Source organism: Talpa occidentalis, unplaced genomic scaffold, assembly GCF_014898055.3.
Source record: "Talpa occidentalis isolate TD23 unplaced genomic scaffold, MPIMG_talOcc4v2.1 talOcc4.17, whole genome shotgun sequence".
In the NCBI taxonomy this organism is placed as follows: Eukaryota; Metazoa; Chordata; class Mammalia; order Eulipotyphla; family Talpidae; genus Talpa; species Talpa occidentalis.
In genome coordinates, this window is record NW_023601754.1 from 36,566,381 (window position 1) to 36,579,547 (window position 13,167).

General features: G+C 44.4%; 1 protein-coding gene across 1 annotated transcript; it reads right to left on the reverse strand.

The window, feature by feature from the left end:
• Positions 1–3,939: 3,939 nt before the first annotated feature.
• On the reverse strand, positions 3,940–10,202 carry GINS3 (GINS complex subunit 3). Its single transcript, XM_037518135.1, has 3 exons — positions 9,871–10,202; positions 7,273–7,506; positions 3,940–5,665 (listed from the first exon to the last, which is right to left on the reverse strand). The coding sequence occupies exons 1-3, from the start codon at positions 10,054–10,056 to the stop codon at positions 5,435–5,437; spliced, it is 651 nt and encodes a 216-aa protein (XP_037374032.1). The 5' UTR covers positions 10,057–10,202; the 3' UTR covers positions 3,940–5,434.
• Positions 10,203–13,167: the final 2,965 nt, after the last annotated feature.

Genomic DNA, 13,167 nt, shown 5'->3' on the forward strand with positions numbered 1-13,167 from the left:
CGCTGAGCATAATTCCTTCTAGCTCCATCCACATTGCTGTGAATGGCATGAGTTTATCTTTTTTGATTGCTGAGTAATATTCCATTGTGTATATCTATAACTACCACATCTTCCTGATCCAGTCATCTATTTTTGGGCATTTGGGTTGTTTCCAGGTTTTACCTATTGTAAATAGTGCTGCAATAAACATAGGTGTACAGGTGTCCTTTTGAATCAATGTTTTTGTGTCCTTTGGGTAGATCCCTAGTAGTGGAATTGCTGGGTCATATAGTAGCTCCATTAAAAATGCTTCTCTTAATTGAGTAAAAGTGTGGTTCCCCTCCTCCAAAAAATATTTAAAACAAAAAAAATTTTTTTCAGTTATCTAAACTAGCTGAGGACAGTTGAAATTAGGGTTCTTAGAGAAATTATTTTGGTTAAGCAACTAGCCTACATTTTGTTTGCTCACTTCAAGTATAGATTTTTCTCTAAAACACAAAGATAAGTGCTTTCAGAAACACACAGCAGCTTCTGTTATTTTCTTTTGCTGGGATCAGTTTAAAAGAGTGTATTTTCACATAGACACTATTGTTACAAGTATAAATATGAAAAACTCAGCTAGGATTTCTTGAAGGATAATGGGATAGGAGAGAACAGAGGTCAGAGCCAGATTCATTTCTGTATGAATTTGATTGAGACACCAGTACTTCTGCATTTCAGTTTCACTACTTCAGACACAGTATTCCAGAAACTTCTCAGGCCCAGTGGTGCTGAGAGATTAATGAGAAGCTCTGTAAGATGCTCAAAAATCTTACAGGCAGTGATGATACTTTTATTTAAAAGAAGACACAAATGACTCATGCAATAAACACATGCATTACCTGTTCACTGGAATAAAGACGGACTTTCAGTCAAACAGTGCTGGGACAATAGAGGGGTCTTCTCTGAGCTGGAAGGGTTTTGAGCAGAGAAGTAACAAGATCTAACTTATTTTTGAGCAAGACCACTGTGGCTGCCATGGAGACAAGAGAGCCAGTGGTTGGGAGGCGACCACAACAATCAGGACAGGACTGGAGGCGGGGAAGAGGCGAGCAGAATGTGCAAAAGGTAAATCCAAAAGAGGACAAGAAGGAGGTTCCACACACAGAGGACAGGTTTTTGTCCTAGGAAATAGGGAAGGATGGTGCTGCCAAAACAGAGTTGACAAAGATTATAGGAGTAGACCAAAAGGGTTAAGAGATCGGGAGCCCAGTTTTGGCTGATGGCAAATGTTAAGTCAGGTGCTGAGCTGAAACTACAAGTCAGGAGTTGCAGAGAGCAATGAGCAGGAGATGCGAATTTGGGAGTCAACAGGATAGAGATGGTATTGAAAGCTTGAGACTTTGAGATTTTCAGAAAGGAAAAATGGCTAGAAGAGACCCAACAACTGAACCTGCAACCATCTGCGGTCCAGAGGAATCGACTCAGGAGACCTATGGTTGTCCCAATTCTCTGGCAGCGCAGACTATCCCAGGAAACACCTGAACATCAACAGGGAGGTCTTTTGTACATAAGTCAGGCCAGAGAAAGAGCACACATCCTCCCAGCCCCTTGATGATAAGAAAAATTCAGTAACTGAGTGTAGGGTAAATGAAAAAGTATCAGGCTTTTCTGCCCTCCCGCCATTAGTATTGATGATGGATTCTTGCGGTTCTGACTGCATGCCCAATGGCGGGCACCTGGAGTAGGGTGCGGGCATGCGTAAGTGGGTACACCTGGGCTAAGGCTGGGCTTATAAGGGTGGCATCATGGTGATGCCAGAAGAACCACGAGAGCAGCAGAGAACAAGGCCACCAGAGAAGGCCGGAGAGCCCAGGTAGAGTGAAGTCTTGCTGGGGGCTAGGAGGCCTGCCGTGTACCTGGTAAACTCAATAAAAGCCTGCAAAAGCCACTGAGGGCTCCAGGACTCCTTCACTTGTCTGCTCGGGTTATAGAGATCCTGCTCCTGTTCCTCCTGCCATTACAATTGGCGTAAGTCGGCAGGATGATCCATGCAGACGGCTCCGAAGACCTTTGGAGGGACTGAGGAGTAGCAGCCCAAGAGCCTGTGACAATGCTGGAGGCGTCATGGCAGCACAGCAGGTGGACAAGGTCCGGGAATTATGGGAGGAGACCTTGCCTGGAGGAGATGGCCCGAGAGGACCAGCCAACGACCCCTGAGGCAGCAGAATCATTGGGGAAGAAAGGACCATGATTCGGAGCTCACCAGTGCTGATGCAGGGAGAGGCCAACGGACTTGGACTAAAGTACTTGGACTGACAATCCCACCAGAAGGCGGAGGAACCTTGGTAGGTTGATACGTTTTGGGGCCTTGGGGGTAGGTGGTATCGTTTATAAACCCCAGGAGATAAAAATCAAGGCATGGCCAGTGGGCCTTGGTATAAGAGCCCAGGTTGGCTGAGGGAGGAAGCCCTCGCCAAGTTCTCTGCAGCCAGGCAGAGAAAAAGCCAACTTAGAAAGGCTAAAGCTGGTGCTGAGATTGGGAAGCCCTAAGTGGCTGTTAAGCATCTTGAATATGTTGAAGAAGGCCAGTGAGTCTCTTAAAATCACCTGTGGGTGACGCCCTGCTTATTGTTGAGTAAGGGTAAGGAGCTGAGGAACCCATCCTTGGGGAACATGGCTTGTGGTGGAGCCCACAGCCAAAGAGGGGACCCAAGAGAGGCCGCATGTGGAGCTTGTATCCACAAATCCCCGGCCCATGTGCTTGTGCAATGGGTTGGCCTGAGTGCAGGGGTCTGTGTGTCACATTGGTGGCTATGAAAGCCAAGTGTTGGAGCAACAGCAGACAGAAACACTGAGGATTGGGCGATTACCCCCAAAGTACAGAATCGTCAATCCCAGAGTGAGTGCATCCTGGGGGTGGATGAGGTGTGGCTTGTGGCCAAGACCACAGCTGGAGAAGGCCAGGAAGCCTGATGGCTCCTGGCAAGCGAAGTCAAGTGCCTGAGTGGTTCCCCTCCCTTGTGTGAGCAGTGCCTTCGGCAGCAAAAGTGGTGGATCATCTGCTGGTGCCAATGATCTTGTCTTTTGCCGCTAGGTTGGTGCCCTGCCTGGACTCATTTGTGTTCTGTTGTATTTTGTTATGTGTTTCATTCGCTTTTGTGGGCCATGGCTGCAGTGTTCATATTACCATGAGAAATGTATATGACATGTATATAGACTTTCTGGCAGAAAACCCTGAGGGGGTGGATTGTAGGGTAAGTGAAGTATCAGGCTTTTCTGCCCGTCCGCCATTAGGACTGATGATGGATCCTTGCGGTTCTGAATGCATGCCTGATGGCAGGCACCTGCAGTAGGGTGCGGGCATGCCTAAGTGGGTACACCTGGGCTAAGGCTGAGCTTATAAGGGTGGCATCATGGGGATGCCAGAACTATGAGAGCAGCAGAGAACAGGGCCACCAGAGAATGCCGGAGAGCCCAGGTAAAGGGAAGACTTGCTGGGGGCTGGGAGGCCAGCCAGCCTCCCAGCCCCCCGGCACCTCTGCCTGCCATGTACCTGCAAAAGCCACTGAGTGCTCCAGGACTCCTTCACCTGTCTGCTCGGGTCATAGAGATCCTGCTCCGTGTCCTCCTGCCATTACACTGAGTCAATCCATTGACTTGAAAAATTCACCTCTTTGAAGGGACCAAATGTAATAATCCAAAAGATAATTGAGGGAGAGTTGCAGGGGAGAGGGGTTGTCATTAACAGGCTTGAAGGCAAACTGGAAATTGGAAAAGGGCTTCAGAGGCTACAGACTTCAAAATTTAGAACAAGGAATAAATTCTCCTTTACTCATGTATTCCTGGCACATGGCCCCTGAGCAAATTTATTTTAATAGTGGAAAAAAATGGCAACCGCCTTAGGACTGACTTTAAATGCAAAGCTCTCTGTGAAAATAACACATCCAAGACTTAAACGATTTTTTTCACTTGATGAATTATTTCCGGGAGCCTTGGCTAAAGGCGAGTGCTGTGGTAGTAATGGAAGCCCCACCTTCCCAGTACATGGCCGGTTCCTCTGGAGAAGGAACCTGGGATTAGGAGTACCGAACAAACAAAAGAGGAGTGGCTGAAACATGGATCTATTTGGACGTTATTGTTAAATACGATCAGAGACAAAATTCTGATAGCCTTGCATGATCATCTGTACTACTAGAGTTCAGAGATAGTATTTGCATAGTATTCATGTGCAAATGGATCATTTATTTAGCACCAAAATGCAATTATAAAAATATCAATTCCATCATAAAACAGGCATTTTAAAAGCATCTCTGACATTCTTTGTTTGCACCAAGACATCTACACAATCTGGATACACAAATCTCTGTAATTTCCAGCAACAGACAATTTTCTAGTTGCAGAAAGTGGGAAGGGGTGGAGAAAACTGCCCTTCAAACAGTCCTGCAGGTCCCAGGGAAAGCTGTGTCCTCTCAGCCTGAGGCTCCCGCTTTGATCTCCAGAGGAAGGGTTCTCTGCTTTTGCTCAAATAGATTTTCAGTAAGTGATCAGGGATCCTCTATGTAATATTGTTGAAAAATTACTGACAAAATATATTCGGTGTTCCTTGCCCACTGACATGGGCCACCTGAGCTTCTCAAACAGGACTCTCCATCACTGGCAACCGTTAAGTCCTGATTTCCTGATGTAATAAGGGTAAGGGCTGGTTAACACCCTTTAATAACTACTTTGCAATTCCAAATGACTCCCTGACAGCTTTTCTAGGAGGGGGATGGAGTAACTGGGGGTGCTCTCTACAAGCTCAGTTTAATCATTTCGCCTCTAGGTAATTACAGTTACATGAAGTCCAGTTCACAAAGCCCTGAAGAGAGAGAAGAAAAGCAGTGTCTTCCCTTCAGTGAACGTCATGCCATTCATTTACTCCCCCTTTTCATTCCCTATTCTTGGGGTGACTTATGCAAAAGTGAGATAACTCCCCACAGACAGGTGCAGGAGATATTTAAAATTAAGGCCAGCATTCTGAGGGTACTGTCCTTTGTGCAACCATGAGGAAGATTAAGCTTTAGTCTTAAGCAATTTGGCTCAAGAGAACAGTTAGAGAACAGACTAAGATGGCTTGAGTTTCACCTGTCCTTTGGAGTCAGTGAGTCAGGACATTTGACACACAGGGGCCCCCATCCCAACACTATTGTGATGTTTAGATCAAGGATCCGTACTCATGGAGGACTCTGATTTCTCCTCAACTCTGGGTTCTTGGGTTAAGTAGGTCTAGACCACAGGTCAGCAAGGCAAGATAGTCCTGGAAGAATCAGAGCTAGGAAAATCCTCTGGGACATCCTTTCCTAATCAGATACCACTTCCGAGACAGCTACAGGAAGCCAGGCAGTAGATGGGACGTGATTCTGGTCCATTATGAGGTCAACCAGGCTCCTATCAGACACAGAGAGGGGTAAGTCTCGAAGATCCATTCTGGCCTTCAGTTTTCCATGTCAGTGAATTTTCTCTTCTTGTAGTTCTGAACGAGGTTGGAAGCTGTGATCTGAGAGGCCTGCCCCCTCTCCCAGCACTGAAAGTCATTCAGTCCTTTCTGCCCTGTTTGAAATAAGCCTCTCTCCAGCTCGTCGAGCCGGGCTACCAGTGCCGAAGTGTCTTCATTGTAAGCATTCTGGGAAGAGTCCATGATGCGGCGAAAACGTCCAATAAATGTCTAAAGAAGGGGATTAAAAAGCATGACCCATTATTGTGATTGGTAACAAAGACCATGATAATGTACTGTGGCGGGGGTCTCCTTGGTGGTGCAGGGGTTAAAGACAGCTCTATCAAGCTACCACCAGACACTGCAGCATAAGTTTGAGCCCGGCCAGCCAGGGAGGAACCCACATGGCACTGCAGACCTCTCCTGCCATCCCCGCTGCTCCCCTCAGCAGTTTATTTCAACAGATCTGCCTGTTCTACTCCCTACTCTCTGGTGAATTCTCTCACCCCCACACCTCTGGCTTACACCCCAGTTCTTGTAAGCATAAATAAATAAATTAAAAAAAATATACTGTGGTGACATGCAGACAGATTTCAACTAGAGAAAACTAAGGATTCAGTTGAATGCCATTTCTTTACAGTATGAGTGCTGAATGGAGAAGCCTAAGGTCTACTCAGGGTACCATTTTACCACAGGGTTCTGGGCCCAAACCACAATCCCTGCTTCAGTTTCTCCAACATCATGGGGATGTAACCTTATACAGAAATAACTAGTCTGCAGCACTTCAAAGCAGTGATGGAAAAAAGAAATATCATTTACAAAAAAGGGGCAGTTTTTCAATTCAAGAATATATCCTGGTGATATTAAAAGGCAAATGGATCGACCTTATTTTTAGGGCAAGTTTCAGAAGCTCTATCTATAGTCTATGTATTAACTTCTTTTTCTGAATAAATAGCAACAAAGTTTTTCCTTAATATCTTCATTAAAAACAGCAGTAGGCCAAAGAACCCTTAAGCTTTATGGAGGGCATCAGCGCAGTCTGGGAGGGCAAACATATTCTTATAAAGCTGGAAATGCGGAAGTAAAACAATAGGTAGAAAGGATAGTTCCTCCTAATAGTAACAATAAAAAAAAAAACCACTATGACAAGGTATAATTGTATCATAAAGGATGGCAATATATGTATAACATCATTTTGTCCATGGAAAATAATAATAAAAAGTTTCACTTGTTACATGATTCTCCATAATCTTACTGCAACTGTATTATTTTGGCATTATATCTTCACTTAGTGGAGAAGACTGATGCCAAGAAAGGTCCAGTTGCTAAGCTAAGTCACACAGCTAGTATATGGCGGAGCCAGGTCTTAACCCCAGAGCGAGGGAAGGGAACAAATAACTAAATAATGCTTGTATTTTTGCAGTAAGCTTCAGGCCATTCCTGTGAGAGGGCTGAAAATGTCTTCCAAGTGCCTGTCACCTGTAGCCCAGGAAACCCTTTTATTTCCTAAATTTCCTTAGTGCCAACTCTTAGCAAGAAATTCTGAAGCGTAGCAGATAAGTCATACACACATACATATACACACACATCTGTAAATTTAAACACCATATATTAAAACTAGTCAATAAAAATATTTAATATTTATGTAAACATCAAATATTTTTTAAATACATAAAATTGTGTGTGTGTGTATGTATGACTGATAAGCATCACCCAGTTGTAGAGTGACCTGGAGTAATAATAAACTATGTGCAAATTACCTACTTTCCCCGGGGAGAGCAATGCCCACAGCTGGCTCTTTAGACTGTGCAGCACCACAGGTTTTATGCTTTACTTGCCTGCAGGAGAGACTGGGAAATGTCTGCATTCTCCGGACTGTCAAAATGCAGGAGTTGGCAGCCAAAGCCATAGAAATGCGGTCCCATTTTGTGGAGGTCCACCACATTGGCATCTGCACTGAACACGGTCCTCCAACCCTCTTGGTAGATCTTGGGAAGTTCTACAGAAAGGATCCGCCGCTTATTGTCAAAAAGTCCTTTCGCCAGCCACAGAGGGAATTCAAGCTTTGAGCCCTGCATCAGACAAGAATAAAAACACACAGTGCGTGTGACACATCATGTGAGCGATAGTGCCTGTTCTCAGGGTGTCAGTTTTGAATCATGGCCTTGTCCACCTGCTTCTGAGTAAGGGGCCTTCCTGTTACAGACTATGATGGCTGGTAAAGGAAAGTGCAAATGTGCATTGTGGATGTCAATCTGAATGCTCTCAACGGGTCACTGTGAAAAGATGGGGAGAAGGATATTCCTGGACTAACCCATCACCCAGAGCCCAAAAGAGCTAGCGGAATTCACAAACTTTTCACCCTCTTTAAAGAAGACAATGTCCACCAACATGTGTGTGAGAAGGTTTTTAAACAGAGAAGTAAGAAACTTAGAACCAAGTGCCCAAGATTCAGCATCTTGTTCCTCCAGGTCCTGTAATACAGCCACTGATGTATGGCCTTGAAGAAACAACGTACTAATAAAAACAAGAGGTCATACACTAAACTTTTGGCCAAGAGGGTGAAAGAGGCCAAAGAAAAACAGCAGTAACAGATGGCCAAGAGACGGAGACTGTCTTTTCTGGGAGCTTCTACCTTTAAGTCTGAATCCAGTGAAAAATGAGATTTTCTTTTTTTTTTTTTTTTTAAAGATTTATTTATTTATGCATACAAGAACTGGGTTACGGGCCAGAGGTGCGGGGCGGGGATGGGGGTGGTGAGAGGATCCACCAGAGACAGAGTGGGGAGCAGAACAGGCAGACTGATTGAAATACACTGTTGAGGGGAGCAGTGGGAGAGTCAGGAGAGGTCTTCTGCACCATGTGAGCAGCTCCCTTGCCGGGGATTGATCTTGTGCTGCAGTGGCTGTGGACAGCTTCGTAGATAGTGTCTTAACCCCTTGAGCCACCAGAGAGGACCCAAAATGAGATTTTCTATATATAACACATAAATGAGGGCAAACATTTAAAAAAAATAGGAAAAAAAAACCAGATAGGAAAAAATAGTAGGGAGGTAAAAATAAGTACCACTACATAAATAATTAAATGTAAGTGAATTAAATACACCAATTAAAAATGGTCAAACTAAATAAAGATAAAACCCAACTATATGATACTTACAAAAGACATATCTTAAGTATAAAGACAGAGAAAGGTTGAAAACAGAAGGATGGAAAAATTATAAACTGTAATCAAGAAGGGAGAATTACTAGAGATAAAGAGGGACATGAACAATGATAAAAGGAACATTATATTCACCAGAAAAATATAAATATCTACACTGACAAGTAAAAAGAGAAACAGACATATCTATAATCATAGCAGACTTTAACATATCTCTTTAATAAATGAGAAGTAGCAAACAAAAAAAGAATGTAGAAGAGGTCGAAAAAGGAAGTAACAAACTTAATTTACAGATATAGATTATTTATTGCACACTATGACTTCATAGTACACATTTTTTTCAAGTATATATAGAATGGTTAAATTGATTTTATGTTGCGGTGTAAAGCAGGTCTTAACAACCTCCAAAAGACTGAAGCCAATTCCAACTGTTTTCTGGCCACAGAAAATTAGAAAACTCCTGAACTCAGTGATAATGAAATTATAACTAATCGAAACTTGTAAAACGCAATTAAAACTGTGGTTAGAGGAAATCTGCAGTTAAAAAGGCATAAAGGAAGCTTGAAAAATCCATGACCTAGCTATCCCAAGTCTAAGTGGGGTAAAAAACACCCCCTCTGGACTACACCCCAGCTCTTGTATAAATAAAAAATCTTTTAAAAAAATTTAAAAAGTCGGGCCTCCCCGGTGGCGCAGCGGTTGAGCGCTGGGTTGCGAAGCTGCCCGCAGCCTCTGCAGCGCCGGTTCGATCCCCGGCTGCTCCCCGGCCACCGGAGGAGGGTCCCACATGGCGCGCAAACCTCTCCTGCCGCCCGCTGCTCCCCTCAGCAGTGTACTTTGGTCCTTCTGCCTGCTCTGCTCCCCGCTCTGGCTCTGGTGAATTCTCTCACCCTCCCACGCTTCTGACTGTACCCAGTGCTTGTATAAACAAACAAACAAATAAATAAATAACATGCCTCTATAAAAAAAAAAAAATTTTAAAAAGTCAATCCTGAAGCATCAATACATGAGGGAGGGGAAGAGAGGGCGGGGCGAACACTGCTGAACCCCAAGTTTCAAAAATGCAAGCCTTGCTAGAGGGAGCCTGGACCCTGGCCACGTTTAGTTTCCCCAAGGCCAGGTAGGGAGGACACTTTCGCCCGTGGGCACCTGCTGACCCACGCTCAGCAGCGTACTGGGCCGCCTCCCGCCCAAACTACAGATCCCAGCGGCCCCCGCGCGCCCCGAGCCCCCGCGCCGCAGTGTCCGGCGGGAAACCGCGCCCACAGGCTCACCTGCGGGAGGGCGTCGTCAGCCTCAGCGCCCCCGGCCCGCTCGTGGAAGAAGGCGCCGAGGCGCGGTATGGGGGTCTCGGTGCGCACCGGGAGCTTCTCGTGGGACATGAGGATGTCGTCCAGGGAGAGAAAGTTCTCCTCAAACCCCAGCGCTCCCGACTCCACCCGGAAATAAGCCTCGGACATGGCGGCGACGTGAGCTGCGTTTCCCTGGGGCACCTCCGGGCGCCCGGAGGGAAAAGGAAAGCGGGGTCGGCGGCCGCTTCGAGTTCTGAGGGACCAAGCGGGCGCCGCGGCCGCCAAACCGGATTGAAACTTTTCCCGCGCTCGGCGACGCGCCAGACAGGAGCAGTCGATCCGGATGGGTCGGTCCAGGCAGAAGCAATCGACAGCCTGTGGCTTTGGATCAGCGCGAAGCCGGGGCGGGGCTGCAGCTGGTGAGTTGGCCAAAGTTTTTTTCCTGCGGAGTGTAGATCTTAAAACGAAGCTGAAATCTTTTTTTTTTTTTAAAGAAGCTGAAATGGTCATTGAAGCTGCAAGCTGTATTTGTGCTAGATTGTGTTTCTATGAAATTAAAAGCACTTTGCCACACTTTTGGGGACTTAAAAAAGGCATCATTGTGCCCTGCATCCCAGACTTGATCAAATCTGAGCGATTTATAGTTTTGTTACTGTGAATCTCTTGTTAATCATAGTACTTGAGAGAAACATTAAAGAAAACAAGCAAACAAAAATAAAACAGCTAGCAAGTATACTCCGGCACTAGCTCCAGATAGGTTGTGATGGGTTATTTGTAGTATTTTGGAGGGGATGTGGGGTACTAGAGCACACATTGTTTGCAAGAGTCTTGAATATACTTCAGGGCCTTCCAGTTCACCTTGCCATCAACTAGTGGTTTCCTTTTCTTTTGTGGCTCTTAGTTTAAATCCTCAGGAAAGGTGGATGATCTACTGCATGTTTTGAGGCTGTTCACAAGCATAGCTTGCCAGCCACCTTAAAGATTGGCTGCCTATGTCACTAGCTTTAGTGGGGAGAAGGGACAATGAAGGGATCATAGTAGCATAGCATCAGATTTTGGGGTGCTACTCAGGATTATGGATGATAGCAGAGTGTTACATAACTTATAGAAGGCCACCTTCTAGGGCTACTAGGAGTATAGGCAGCGTCCATAGGAAGTGTGAATTAGCCATGTTTTTATTTTATATATTTTATGATGCTTTGGCATCTTGAGGGGCACCCAGGGAGGAACTAATTCTGAGGGTAGCCAATACACCTTTCATACATGGACCAACCAATCCAAATCCCAACCCCCCAACCAGCTCCTTTATATAATTCTCACACAGCAAGTCAGTATTTGCACTCAGTCACCCCAGGGCCACGTACTGGATAATCGGAGATCACCCTCTAGCCCAAAACTTGCAGATATTATTCATACTCCCTTCCTGAGCTTGCTCAAACTTCCCACTCTGTCTCACCCATGCTTTCTCAGAAACCACAATGAAGCCTTTGGGTCATATTCTCTCCCAGTTCCTCTTCCTCCTGACTGATCTGGCACTTTGCCAGGTGGTCCTGTGTGGGATTATGCACAGTCTCCTGGGAACTATGAGCAGTCATACTTCTTTGGACGGTGCTGGCCACTCTATGTCATCACTCACTCACTGCTATACATTCAGCCCTGGTAATAATCAAAACAAAAGAAGCAGTTGTGGAGTCAGGGTCAAAATGTCGGAAGCCCTGCGTACTTTGCTAAGTTTAGGCTATTCCAGACAAAATGGGAGATAGTGTGTGAGGTTTTTAAGCAAGTACTATCAATACATAAATCTGAGTGGTATGAATTCAGGCAGCTGGGAAAAAGAAGGTGTCAGTTGCAGGGGGGCCCATTTGGAAGTCGTTCCATGGACAGTACCTGACGACTAATTGAATATAAACAGTGAAGGATAGAAAGGGGTCAAAGATGATTCAAGTTTTTAACCTGGTTGACCAGGTGGATGGGGATGTAAGTGACAGCTATACAGAGCACAGAAATAGAGGCAGCTTGAGGCAAAAAATGAGTTTGACTTGGCACTGGTGGTTTCCAGGAAACTGTCACACAGGCTTGTCTGCAGCCCAGGGGAGAAGCCAGCTTTGAAGCTTCAGAATTAGGAAGTATCTATTTAGAGGTAGTCACATGAGAGTTTTTTCTTTTATCATATTGTAAATGTTCAGTTTGCTACACTAGCCAATGCAAAAGTAAACATACTTCATAGTTAAAACTGATGTTTCTGTGATGAAAAGGATGTATTGTATTAGATATAAATTGCTTTATATGTTGAAGGCAAAGCAGGTTATTTACTAATAAGGATAGTAAGTTATTTTTTATGTTGAAACAAGTAAGATGAGTGCTTAATGATTTATCAATGTCAAAGAAAGACATTATTTTTCTACAGAGACCAGAATATTGGCTATAAACGTAAATATCACCGCTATTTTATTTATTTTTTATAGAATTATTTATTAATGAATACAAGAACTGGGGTATAGGCCAAAGGTATGAGTGTGGGGGTGACAGAATTCACCAGAAACGGAGTGGGGAGTAGAACAGGCGGAAATATACTGCTGAGGGGAGCAGCGGGTGAGACAGGAGAGGTCTGCTGTGCCATGTGGGTTAGCTCCCTGCCTAGGGATGAACTCATATTGCAGTGGCTGTCGATAGCTTGATAGAGCTGAGACTTTAACCCCTGTGCCACCAGGCAGGCCTTATAACAGCTATTTTATTACTAAAGTAACAAGTGAGCTTTTAAAATAAAATCAGATTACCTTGTTTTTCTTACTGTCTTGGCTCACATGAAACTATCATTCATTGCCTATTCTTTTTTGTTTTACTCTATTTAATCTGTCCTCTCCTTGAACTAAGTGTAAGTCAGAAAAAGTAAAATTGGTGAAAGTCTGAGTTTATGATGCTAAATAATTGCACTAATTCATCTGACAAAAGTAGCAACTAGTTTGTCAAGTATAGATCTCTTTATAACCTAAATTTTAAGAGCCAAGAATGCTTCTTTCCTCTGAGAAAGCTTGTTTTCCTCAATAAGCAGCCACCGTTCTATGTACCAGAATTACACTAGCAGAATTTCAGCGTATTTATGCTATTCAGAGTATATTTAGTCTATTTATAATATATAGAATCTCAGTATTCTGAAATTGAAGGCTGAAAACCGTTCTTCTAATGTAATCATTCGCGATTACAAAATCAGAACTGTGAAGCACACAGATGTTTTTCTTTTCTTCTTTCTTTTGATTTAGGTAAACAAAACAATAAGCA

Coding starts and splice junctions, on each gene's coding strand:
- GINS3 (XM_037518135.1), bottom strand. CDS start 10,056: ATGTCCGAGGCTTATTTCCGGGTGGAGTCGGGAGCGCTGGGGTTTGAG. Junction 7,507..9,870: donor CTGACGACGCCCTCCCGCAG/GTGAGCCTGTGG, acceptor TGTCTGATGCAG/GGCTCAAAGCTTGAATTCCC. Junction 5,666..7,272: donor TTTCCCAGTCTCTCCTGCAG/GCAAGTAAAGCA, acceptor CCCCTTCTTTAG/ACATTTATTGGACGTTTTCG.